The 11,034-nt window shown below is 43.0% G+C and overlaps 1 protein-coding gene across 1 annotated transcript; it reads left to right on the top strand.

Moving 5' to 3' along the window:
• The first annotated feature begins 784 nt into the window (after positions 1-784).
• Positions 785-4,384, top strand: LOC121554859 (tubulin alpha chain). The gene is made up of 4 exons (XM_041868569.2): positions 785-888; positions 2,455-2,677; positions 2,818-2,966; positions 3,235-4,384. The coding sequence occupies exons 1-4, from the start codon at positions 886-888 to the stop codon at positions 4,210-4,212; spliced, it is 1,353 nt and encodes a 450-aa protein (XP_041724503.1). The 5' UTR covers positions 785-885; the 3' UTR covers positions 4,213-4,384.
• The last annotated feature ends 6,650 nt before the right edge of the window (positions 4,385-11,034 follow it).

Raw genomic sequence — 11,034 nt, 5'->3', positions numbered from 1 at the left:
GTACCCCCCTGTATATATAGCCTCCCTACTGTCACTTTATTTTACTTCTGCTCTTTTTTTCTCAACACTTTTTTTGTTGTTGTTTTATTCTTACTTTTTTGTTTAAAATAAATGCACTGTTGGTTAAGGGCTGTAAGTAAGCATTTCACTGTAATGTCTGCACCTGTTGTATTCGGCGCATGTGACCAATAAAATTTGATTTGATTTGATTTGATTTAATGTATGTTTCTCACTTTTATGTAAATGGTGTTACCGCCTTAAATCACTAATTACAAAGATATACAAGAACCTTGAGCATTCCCTCCAAAGGCAAACTGTTATCGGGGAGGGGTCAGTATATTTGAGAAAATTCTTAGCTAATCACACCATTTCAGTATGTCACTTGGTGCCACTTGGTGTTAGTCAATTTAAATGAAGATAAATAACATTGTGAGCAAAATGATTGATCATATCACTTTAGTAAATACTTTTTAAAAGGTTAATAACCGTAGATTTGATCTGTGGCCTCCATTTCAGAAAATCCTCAATAACCAAAAATGTCTCATTGGTATTACCATCATTGGTGTTACTGCTCCTACAGGTTGCACAATGTTATCATAGTGGTAAAAATTATTGTAAGTAATTCAGCTGCCATATTAGTTGATTTAGAATGGGAAGATGTACCCAAATACATTTAAATTAAAAACCGCAATTCAAGATCGACCCCACCAACAGTCTCTCCCGCCAACCAGACTGTGCTGTAGCTTCCTGCCGGGCTGGCTGCTTCCTGCCGGGCTGTCTGCTTCCCCAACATATAAAAACCCCACCGCTGCCTCCCTGCTGCAGTTCTGCCTTCTCTTCTGAATCCTCAACGTCAGCCTGTGAAGGAAAAGAAAACCAGACAAAATGGTGAGTGCTGACTGCTGATGTAGACAATACAATGATCTTTATTTCTTTATTTCTTTCACATGGTATTCGTATTAAAATTATTAGATCAATATTAGATCAATCTGAAAAGTATGTGGACGATGGATTCTGTTACATAAAGACCATGTCCGAAATCTCTTTCCTACTGCTTACTAAAAAACGACGTACTGTGAACTAATCGTACTAGATACTATTTAGAACGGATGCAGTAAGAAACGCATATCGGCATACTAGGCTCACCCAACCTGAGAATGTCATCTAATGCGCAATTGCGTTGATTCCCGCCCATTATCTCATTATCAGCTGATTCTGTGCATTTCCTATTTTTCATATGTCGATTTTAAGGTGTCATGTATACAACTGATAAAGGATACATGTAATTTAGGTTAAATTGTTATTATTTTGTAAATTATTCTTGTGACAGAAACATCTATAGCCATACGTCAAATGTGGGTCAGATTTCAGTGTTCAAATGTCTATGTAATTTATTAGTCTATCACCAAGTAGAAAGAACAATGACTATCTGTGTAGATAGAAAACCTCTTCGCTTCAGGGCAAAGACATGAATTGCTGATTATTTTTTTTTTACATGGGTTTTTATGAGACATGATTGAGCACAAAGGAGAACAGGGAGGGGCGGTCTGAGATGGTTGCCATTTTATGTGCGAGAGATATCTATCGCTGTTTCTACACTGCAGTGGGTGCGCAGCTGGCCCGGAAGGAGGGAGGAGAGCGAAAAGGAGGGAGGGGGAAAAAAAAGAGGGGGAAGGGGGGGTAGCCCACAGCAACAAGGCACACCTTTTCCACACTGGTCCTCTGCTCTTAAAGATACAGGGTCATGCATAACGATCTGCAGTCACATGGCAGATGGAGGATTTGCAAGATGGTGGCCCAGCAGGATAGCCTAGCCAATGACTTTGCTTAAATGTCCCTTTGCTAAATGGGTGGCTGTACTGTATTCATAGTTCAGTCAAATCAAATCAAATCAAATTTTATTGGCCACATGCGCCGAATACAACAGGTGCAGACATTACAGTGAAATGCTTCCTTACAGCCCTTAACCAACAGTGCATTTTTATTTATTTTTTAAGTAAAAAATAAAACAACAAAAAAAGTGTTGAGAAAAAAAAGAGCAGAAATAAAATAAAGTGACAGTAGGGAGGCTATATATACAGGGGGGTACCGGTGCAGAGTCAATGTGTGGGGGCACCGGCTAGTCGAGGTAATATGTACATGTGGGTAAATAACGCGGAAAAACACACATAATAGTACAATTGGTTAGAGGGCTGTAAAACGGCAGCCATCTTCTCCGGCGCTGTAACAATGGTGAAATCCAGGACTTTCCCATGAGGACATTATATTACTTTAACAGATAGGTGGAGATTTAAAATGCATAAGGACAGTAAAAGTGAGATGGCGAAAGCAAGGCTGTAAATGTCACGTTAGTTTACTCATTCCCTCTGAAACAGCTTTGAACCTAAACATGTACATAGCGCTATTTGATTCCAGTTTCCATGTCGTTGATCTCTTGGACCCTCTCTCTTTCAGCGTGAGTGTATTTCTATGCATGTGGGCCAAGCCGGAGTCCAGATGGGTAACGCCTGTTGGGAGCTGTACTGCCTGGAGCATGGGATCCAGCCGGACGGACAGATGCCCAGCGACAAGACTCGTGGAGGTGGAGATGACTCCTTCAACACCTTCTTCAGTGAGACCGGAGCCGGAAAGCATGTCCCCCGTGCCATCTTCGTAGATCTGGAGCCCACTGTCATCGGTGAGATGAGACTCCTCTGAAATCCTGGAGGAAATCTATTGGATTAGCGTTCACAGTCTTTGAATGATTTGATATTCTGTCCCAAGATATTCCTCATATTCTGAATATTAGGATATTCTAAATCTACCTTTGTCTTTCAGATGAGGTTAGGACAGGTATCTATCGCCAGCTGTTCCACCCTGAGCAGCTGATCACTGGTAAGGAGGATGCTGCCAACAACTACGCCCGCGGTCACTACACCATCGGCAAGGAGATCATTGACATCGTGCTGGACAGAACACGCAAACTGGTGAGTCATCATTATAACACATCTAACTAGGGTTCTACATGAAACCTTTTTCATTCAAGAAAGTTCTTCGGAAACCTTCTCTGTGGAAGACGGCGTTTTAAAAGGGTTCTTTGGTGGGTCAAAAAGTTCTACCTGGAACCATACAGGGACAAGCCGAAGAACCCTTTATGGTTCTAGGTAGAACATGCAAACAGGTTCTGCGTTCTAGTCTTACTACTATAACATAAGATAACATCTAACAATGTTATTGTACCATTTCTCCATTCAGGCTGACCAGTGCACTGGGCTCCAGGGATTCCTCATCTTCCACAGCTTCGGAGGAGGCACTGGCTCTGGTTTCACCTCCCTGCTGATGGAACGTCTGTCTGTCGACTACGGAAAGAAGTCTAAGCTTGAGTTCGCCGTTTACCCAGCTCCCCAGGTGTCCACAGCAGTGGTGGAGCCCTACAACTCCATCCTGACCACCCACACCACCCTGGAGCACTCTGACTGTGCCTTCATGGTGGACAACGAGGCCATCTATGACATCTGCCGTAGGAACCTCGACATTGAGCGTCCCTCATACACCAATCTCAACAGGCTCATTGGCCAGATCGTCTCCTCCATCACTGCCTCCCTGCGCTTCGATGGAGCCCTGAATGTTGATCTGACAGAGTTCCAGACCAACTTGGTGCCCTACCCCCGTATCCACTTCCCTCTGGCCACCTATGCCCCAGTCATCTCTGCTGAGAAGGCCTATCACGAGCAGCTGTCAGTCGCTGACATCACCAACGCCTGCTTTGAGCCAGCCAATCAGATGGTGAAGTGTGACCCTCGTCACGGCAAATACATGGCCTGCTGTCTCTTGTACCGTGGTGACGTTGTTCCCAAAGATGTCAACTCTGCCATCGCTGCTATCAAGACCAAGAGGAGTATCCAGTTTGTGGACTGGTGTCCCACTGGCTTCAAGGTGGGTATCAACTACCAGCCCCCTACGGTGGTTCCTGGAGGAGACCTGGCCAAAGTCCAGAGGGCTGTGTGCATGCTGAGCAACACCACAGCCATCGCTGAGGCCTGGGCCCGTCTGGACCACAAGTTTGACCTGATGTACGCCAAGCGGGCCTTTGTGCACTGGTACGTTGGTGAGGGCATGGAGGAGGGAGAGTTCTCTGAGGCCAGAGAAGACATGGCAGCTCTGGAGAAGGATTATGAAGAGGTGGGCACTGACAGCGTGGGAGAAGAGGATGAGGAGGGAGAGGAATATTAAAGGTTTAAACATGCTTTGCCACCCTACATTCCAACACTGACTGTTGGAGGCCTACACTTAACATGACAGCAACACATTCCCCACTGCGGTGTTAACAGTCTCTGCTACATCTAGTCATGTTGTGTCTGTATTCTCAATAAACACGCCACGTCTCTTGTCTAGACGAAAAATAGAATGTGAAATGAGTTTGTTTTTTGGGGGAAATCTGTTGGAGTTCTCGCGGCAGCCGTTAACGAGGTCTCCGTTGAGTAAGTACTACCAGGGGTGGAACGCCGGTCAACGTAGCGACGTGGAACTGAACCCTCATACTGCCGTCCGTTGGCAAATATGGTTGTAGCCTACTGAAATGGCACAGGTAGACACCGCTGCATCATTTTTTTTTTGCCTAAGAGTGATATTTTGGGGACAGCTATTGATATTTGGTAGTCATCCTTGCAGAGCTGGTACATTAATGCCGATTACAACTTGAGTGGCGCACTGGTCTAAGGCACTGCATCGCAGTGCTAGCTGTGCCACTAGAGATCCTGGTTCGAATCCAGGCTCTGTCGTAGCCGGCCGCGACCGGGAGACCCATGGGGCGGCGCCCAAGTCGTCCAGGGTAGGGGAGGGAATGGCTGGCAGGGATGTAGCTCAGTTGGTAGAACATGGTGTTTGTAACGCCAGGGTTGTGGGTTCGATTCCCACGGGGGGTATGAAAAAAAATATATAATAAAAAAATAATAATAATGTATGCACTCACTACCTGTAAGTCGCTCTGGATAAGAGCGTCTGCTAAATGACTAAAATGTAAATGTAGATGGATCTCCCTTGAGTGGTGGCCTCTCCGCCAGCGAACTTGGTTTGTGATACTCGTATTAATTTGCCTATAGCCTATACTCTGATGTGACTGGGCTGTTTTCTCCTACCATTTCCACCTAGCAAACATTACTACATACACAACCCAGTGACCCTGTTGCAGCTCTGCTATTCTCCTCTGTAACCACTAGGTGGCACAGTAACCTAATGTACACTAGTGGTGCGGATATGTGGAAAACTAAAGGACTGGCACCATAGAGATCTCTAACTTGGAAATGACCTGTTTCAGCATGGACATTGCCATTAAAGGCTTCCGCCATTTTTTAAAAAGTAGTCAGCTGGGTGTGGGTTCCTATGGTGTGGGAGCAATCAGCCAATGATCAGAGCATTTTCTTCATCAAGTTGGGTTGTATGTAATGATGGGAAGTTCGGCTCTTTTCTGAGAGCCGGCTCTTTTGACTCGGCTCCCAAAGAAGAGCCGGCTCTTTCGACTCCCGAACGGCTCTTTATTTAGGATCTTTTGTAGCCTATATTTTACCTTAACTTTGAAAAAAAATCATGGTTTATGTGTTGAAAACCCTTTTGCTTTCAGTGTTTTTATGAGAGACCTTATAATGCCTAATTCTGTGCATTTATTCTGTGACAAAACCACTCTTACATTTGTTTATTTCAATTAAACTTTTTTATTGCACAAATTAACAATAAACTTCAAACAAATCCACAGAACAGAATCAAAACCAGAACCAAACTCCAGCAAACAGCATTAGTCCTCAGGGCAGGTTGGCATTCAGGAAGATCAGATGCCTCAGCTTGGATGGGCTGATAGGCCTGATACGATTTCGCCTCTCCGTGAGTATCTGCCCTGTTTTGGAGAAGATTCTCTCAGAAGGAACTGATGTGGCAACAATACATAGTCTCCCCTCCATCACATCAGTTGCAGTAGGAGAGGTTATACTTGCACGCATGGGGATGGCAGTAGACGTTACAGCAGCTGTTGTTCTGGTATGAGACACACCAGGATCAGTAGATGGTGAGCTGGCTTGCCCTCTCTCCTCTAACTGCACTGTAGGATGGACAGTTCTTGTATGTCTATGCAGGTTTGTGGTGGAACCTGCTCTTATAGTGACCTTCGTTTTGCAGTGAAGGCACTCTGCTTTCTTGTTCCCAATATCTTTAAACTGCAGCCAGATGCTGCTTCGCTTTCTAGTGTCACTCATAGTTAAACGACACGACAATGCAAGACGCACACACGCTCCTCAGTCCGCTCTGTCTCTCTCTCACTTGCAGTGGAGTCAAGTGGTGTGTCTGCCCCGCCCCCTCTCTGTTTACACATCCTTAATTCTCACGTGAATGCCGCATGCTGGTCGCCATGCTGGCCAATCATAACAGACCTCTGTGAAAGTGAAACCTAAGCAGCGAATGGGCAAAAAACTGGGAGCCGGCTCTCACTCGATGCGAGCCGGCTCTTCTGATTCACTACAAAGAGCCGGCTCTCAGAGCCGATGCTTGTGCGCATGACCCATCACTAGTTGTATGGCTTTAAACTGTATTACTGCCATCTACTGGCCACAATAAATTAACGACAGAAGATGTGGTTCAGGACTCCATCACTGCAGGTGGTGGTAAAGCACTAATATTTTACACTTCTTTTTTTTTTTTCAAACCAAAAAGAAGAAGAAAATGTACTACTTTAAAATGGAGGTGGCCTCAATGACGCTGCCCGTGATGTCACAGACTCCATAATGGCACAGATAGAAAAGTTGAGACCTCTTTCAATCTATGACTGACACCTGTCCTCTGTCATTGAGTTCAGGCTTCTTTCTCATCAGTGGAATACCTCAAACTAGCCCAGTGGTTTTCAGTCTGTGGGTACAGCAGGTGGTCCGCACATTTTCGTTGGATAAAAAAAATAATACTTTTTCAATAAAGAGCTATTAGCAGCGCTATCTAGCGAGTTTTGGTTGATTTTTGTGGTCTCAAACCAGCGAGTTTGCCAACATTCGTCATCAAGAATATGGAGTTATTTATAATTGCTACATTTATTATCAATACATCATTAGAAATTGTTTACCAGATTGCATTTCGGTTCATTTCAACCCTGCAATTCAAATATTGGGTCGCGACTGAGGCAACCTGGTTAAATTTGGCTCCTGAGGAAAAAACCAGTTGCGAACCACTGGTTTAACAAACATCCATCTGTAATAAAAGGCCTTCCATCTGCATCCATCTGTAATAAAATGCCTTCCATCTGCATCCATCTGTAATAAAAGGCCTTCCATCTGCATCCATCTGTAATAAAATGCCTTCCATCTGCATCCATCTGTAATAAAAGGCCTTCCATCTGCATCCATCTGTAATAAAAGGCCTTCCATCTGCATCCATCTGTAATAAAAGGCCTTCCATCTGCATCCATCTGTAATAAAAGGCCTTCCATCTACATCCATCTGTAATAAAAGGCCTTCCATCTGCATCCATCTGTAATAAAAGGCCTTCCATCTGTATCCATCTGTAATAAAAGGCCTTCCATCTGCATCCATCTGTAATAAAAGGCCTTCCATCTGCATCCATCTGTAATAAAAGGCCTTCCATCTGCATCCATCTGTAATAAAAGGCCTTCCATCTGCATCCATCTGTAATAAAAGGCCTTCCATCTACATCCATCTGTAATAAAAGGCCTTCCATCTGCATCCATCTGTAATAAAAGCCTTCCATCTGTATCCATCTGTAATAAAAAGGCCTTCCATCTGCATCCATCTGTAATAAAAGGCCTTCCATCTGCATCCATCTGTAATAAAAGGCCTTCCATCTGCATCCATCTGTAATAAAAGGCCTTCCATCTGCATCCATCTGTAATAAAAAGGCCTTCCATCTGCATCCATCTGTAATAAAAGGCCTTCCATCTGCATCCATCTGTAATAAAGGCCTTCCATCTGCATCCATCTGTAATAAAAGGCCTTCCATCTGCATCCATCTGTAATAAAAGGCCTTCCATCTACATCCATCTGTAATAAAAGGCCTTCCATCTGCATCCATCTGTAATAAAAGGCCTTCCATCTGTATCCATCTGTAATAAAAGGCCTTCCATCTGCATCCATCTGTAATAAAAGGCCTTCCATCTGCATCCATCTGTAATAAAAGGCCTTCCATCTGCATCCATCTGTAATAAAAGGCCTTCCATCTGCATCCATCTGTAATAAAAGGCCTTCCATCTGCATCCATCTGTAATAAAAGGCCTTCCATCTGCATCCATCTGTAATAAAAGGCCTTCCATCTGTATCCATCTGTAATAAAAGGCCTTCCATCTGCATCCATCTGTAATAAAAGGCCTTCCATCTGCATCCATCTGTAATAAAAGGCCTTCCATCTGCATCCATCTGTAATAAAAGGCCTTCCATCTGCATCCATCTGTAATAAAAGGCCTTCCATCTGCATCCATCTGTAATAAAAGGCCTTCCATCTGCTACATTCACAGATAACTCTACATTTGACCACTAAGATCTTTTATGTTAAATTCAACGACTTGATTGGTGGTCCTCGAGCGGTTGACAGTGATTTGGTCGTCCCCGGAAAGGAAAAGGTTAGGAAGCGCCGTTAAGCCTTCTCTCTTTTGATTAAACGGTTCCATTCTAATATGGGCAATAGACAATAGTTTTTTTATTATAAAAAAAAATAAAGATCGCCATGTTTAGTCCTGTGAAAAAGCCATACGGTGCAACCACTATAATTTGCTATATTTAAATATTATTTCATATGATAATTTAGACACTATTTCAGATGCATTCACATTGAAAAATACAAACTTATATATATAAAAAAAATAAACATGGGGGATTGGAAGTGATGCAGATAATTACATTGATGGAAGTTACAATCTATCTTCAATATTAAGATGATCTACCCCCCCAAAAAAAAGGCTCCTCCTAGATACATGTTCTCCCAGGCCCGGAACACAGGAGACTTGAAGCCCCACCCCATAGCACCCCAATATATAAATTTCCCCGCTGGTGCAGCTCATTACCTGTGATCAGAGATAGGAGAGGAGAGAGATGGAACACTCATTACCTGTGATCAGAGATAGGGGAGGAGAGAGGGAACACTCATTACCTGTGATCAGAGATAGGGGAGGAGAGAGATGGAACACTCATTACCTGTGATCAGAGATAGGAGAGGAGAGAGATGGAACACTCATTACCTGTGATCAGAGATAGGGGAGGAGAGATGGAACACTCATTACCTGTGATCAGAGATAGGAGAGGAGAGAGATGGAACACTCATTACCTGTGATCAGAGATAGGGGAGGAGAGAGGGAACACTCATTACCTGTGATCAGAGATAGGGGAGGAGAGAGGGAACACTCATTACCTGTGATCAGAGATAGGGGAGGAGAGAGATGGAACACTCATTACCTGTGATCAGAGATAGGGGAGGAGAGAGGGAACACTCATTACCTGTGATCAGAGATAGGGGAGGAGAGAGATGGAACACTTATTACCTGTGATCAGAGATAGGGGAGGAGAGAGATGGAACAAGGAGTGAACAAAATGATAACACAACATAATGACATTACAACATAACTCCCATTTATACAAATACATATCAATAACGGATCACGGTCAAATTATTAAATTATGCGTATAACTGTACGTTGTTGGAAAATGGATTATGATGATACTGGCCAGTAGAATTAAGGATAAATACATATAAATAAACATTCATATATCCACTCTCTCATATTCAGCCCCCTCTAGACAGAGATGGCAGGCACCCCATGAAGGCCTCCCTTCACACTTGGTAACACTGATTTTTGGAAACCGGCTATATAGAAGTTCCTGTAAAAAAACGTAAACAACTAAAAACATCAAACAATATGTCCTGTATAAATGAGATCGTTATAGTATAGTTGGGGGCAAAAAACGATATTGCTGTAACTGGAAGCATTTGGGAATGCATAATAGAGGTTACACCATGCTATCTGAAATGGTATTACACAATGTTTAAAGGGACAATCTGGGATTCAAACAACAACAAAGCTGAACCCTTCCCCCGACACTTTTTGTGGTCAACATGGAGGAATGTACCCACTCTAAATTCCTAGACAGAGCTATGCATGCAATGATTGATAATTCGTGCGATCAAAACAATATAATGTTTTCCACCAATCCCAGATTGCCCCTTTAATTCCAGAGGAGAGGCTTTGAAAGCTATTGAACTCATGAAGCGGATCTACACTGATGGAACAAATTCTCAAAACGTTTTTTTTATTATTGCCCTCATAAACCATTTCAATGCCTGTACTCATGTTCATTACCCTGTACTCATGTTCATTACCCTGTACTCATGTTCATTACCCCGTACTCATGTTCATTACCCTGTACTCATGTTCATTACCCTGTACTCATGTTCATTACCCCGTACTCATGTTCATTACCCTGTACTCATGTTCATTACCCTGTACTCATGTTCATTCCTAGTCCGTAAATTAAAATAAGATGTTTGACTACAGAGAGACTTCGCAGGCTGCTGAATACAATGTATGCAAGACCTGTTTCTGTCTCACTCAAGATTCTTATATCCCTTGAAGATGAAAGTAAATCAAGTAAAAAAAAATCTAATCAAATGAAATGTTATTTGTCACATGCTTTGTAAACAACCAGTGTCTGCTAATAATGAAATGCTTACTTCCGGATCCTTTTGCAACAATGCAGAGTTAAAGATGAAGATACACTTTTTTTTTAAAATAGTGACACAGAGGATAAATACACAGTGAATAACGAATAACAATAATGAGTAAAAATAACATGGCTATATACAGGAAGTATCAGTACCAAGTCGATGTGCAGGGGTACCAGGTAATAACATGGCTATATACAGGAAGTACCAGTACTGAGTCGATGTGCAGGGGTACCAGGTAATAACATGGCTATATACAGGAAGTATCAGTACCAAGTCGATGTGCAGGGGTACCAGGTAATAACATGGCTATAAACAGGAAGTATCAGTACCGAGTCGATGTGCAGGGGTACCAGG

This window comes from Coregonus clupeaformis, unplaced genomic scaffold (assembly GCF_020615455.1).
Source record: "Coregonus clupeaformis isolate EN_2021a unplaced genomic scaffold, ASM2061545v1 scaf0207, whole genome shotgun sequence".
Taxonomy (NCBI): Eukaryota; Metazoa; Chordata; class Actinopteri; order Salmoniformes; family Salmonidae; genus Coregonus; species Coregonus clupeaformis.
The sequence above is the reverse complement of the archived record's forward strand: the minus strand, read 5'-3'. Positions and strand labels throughout refer to the sequence as shown.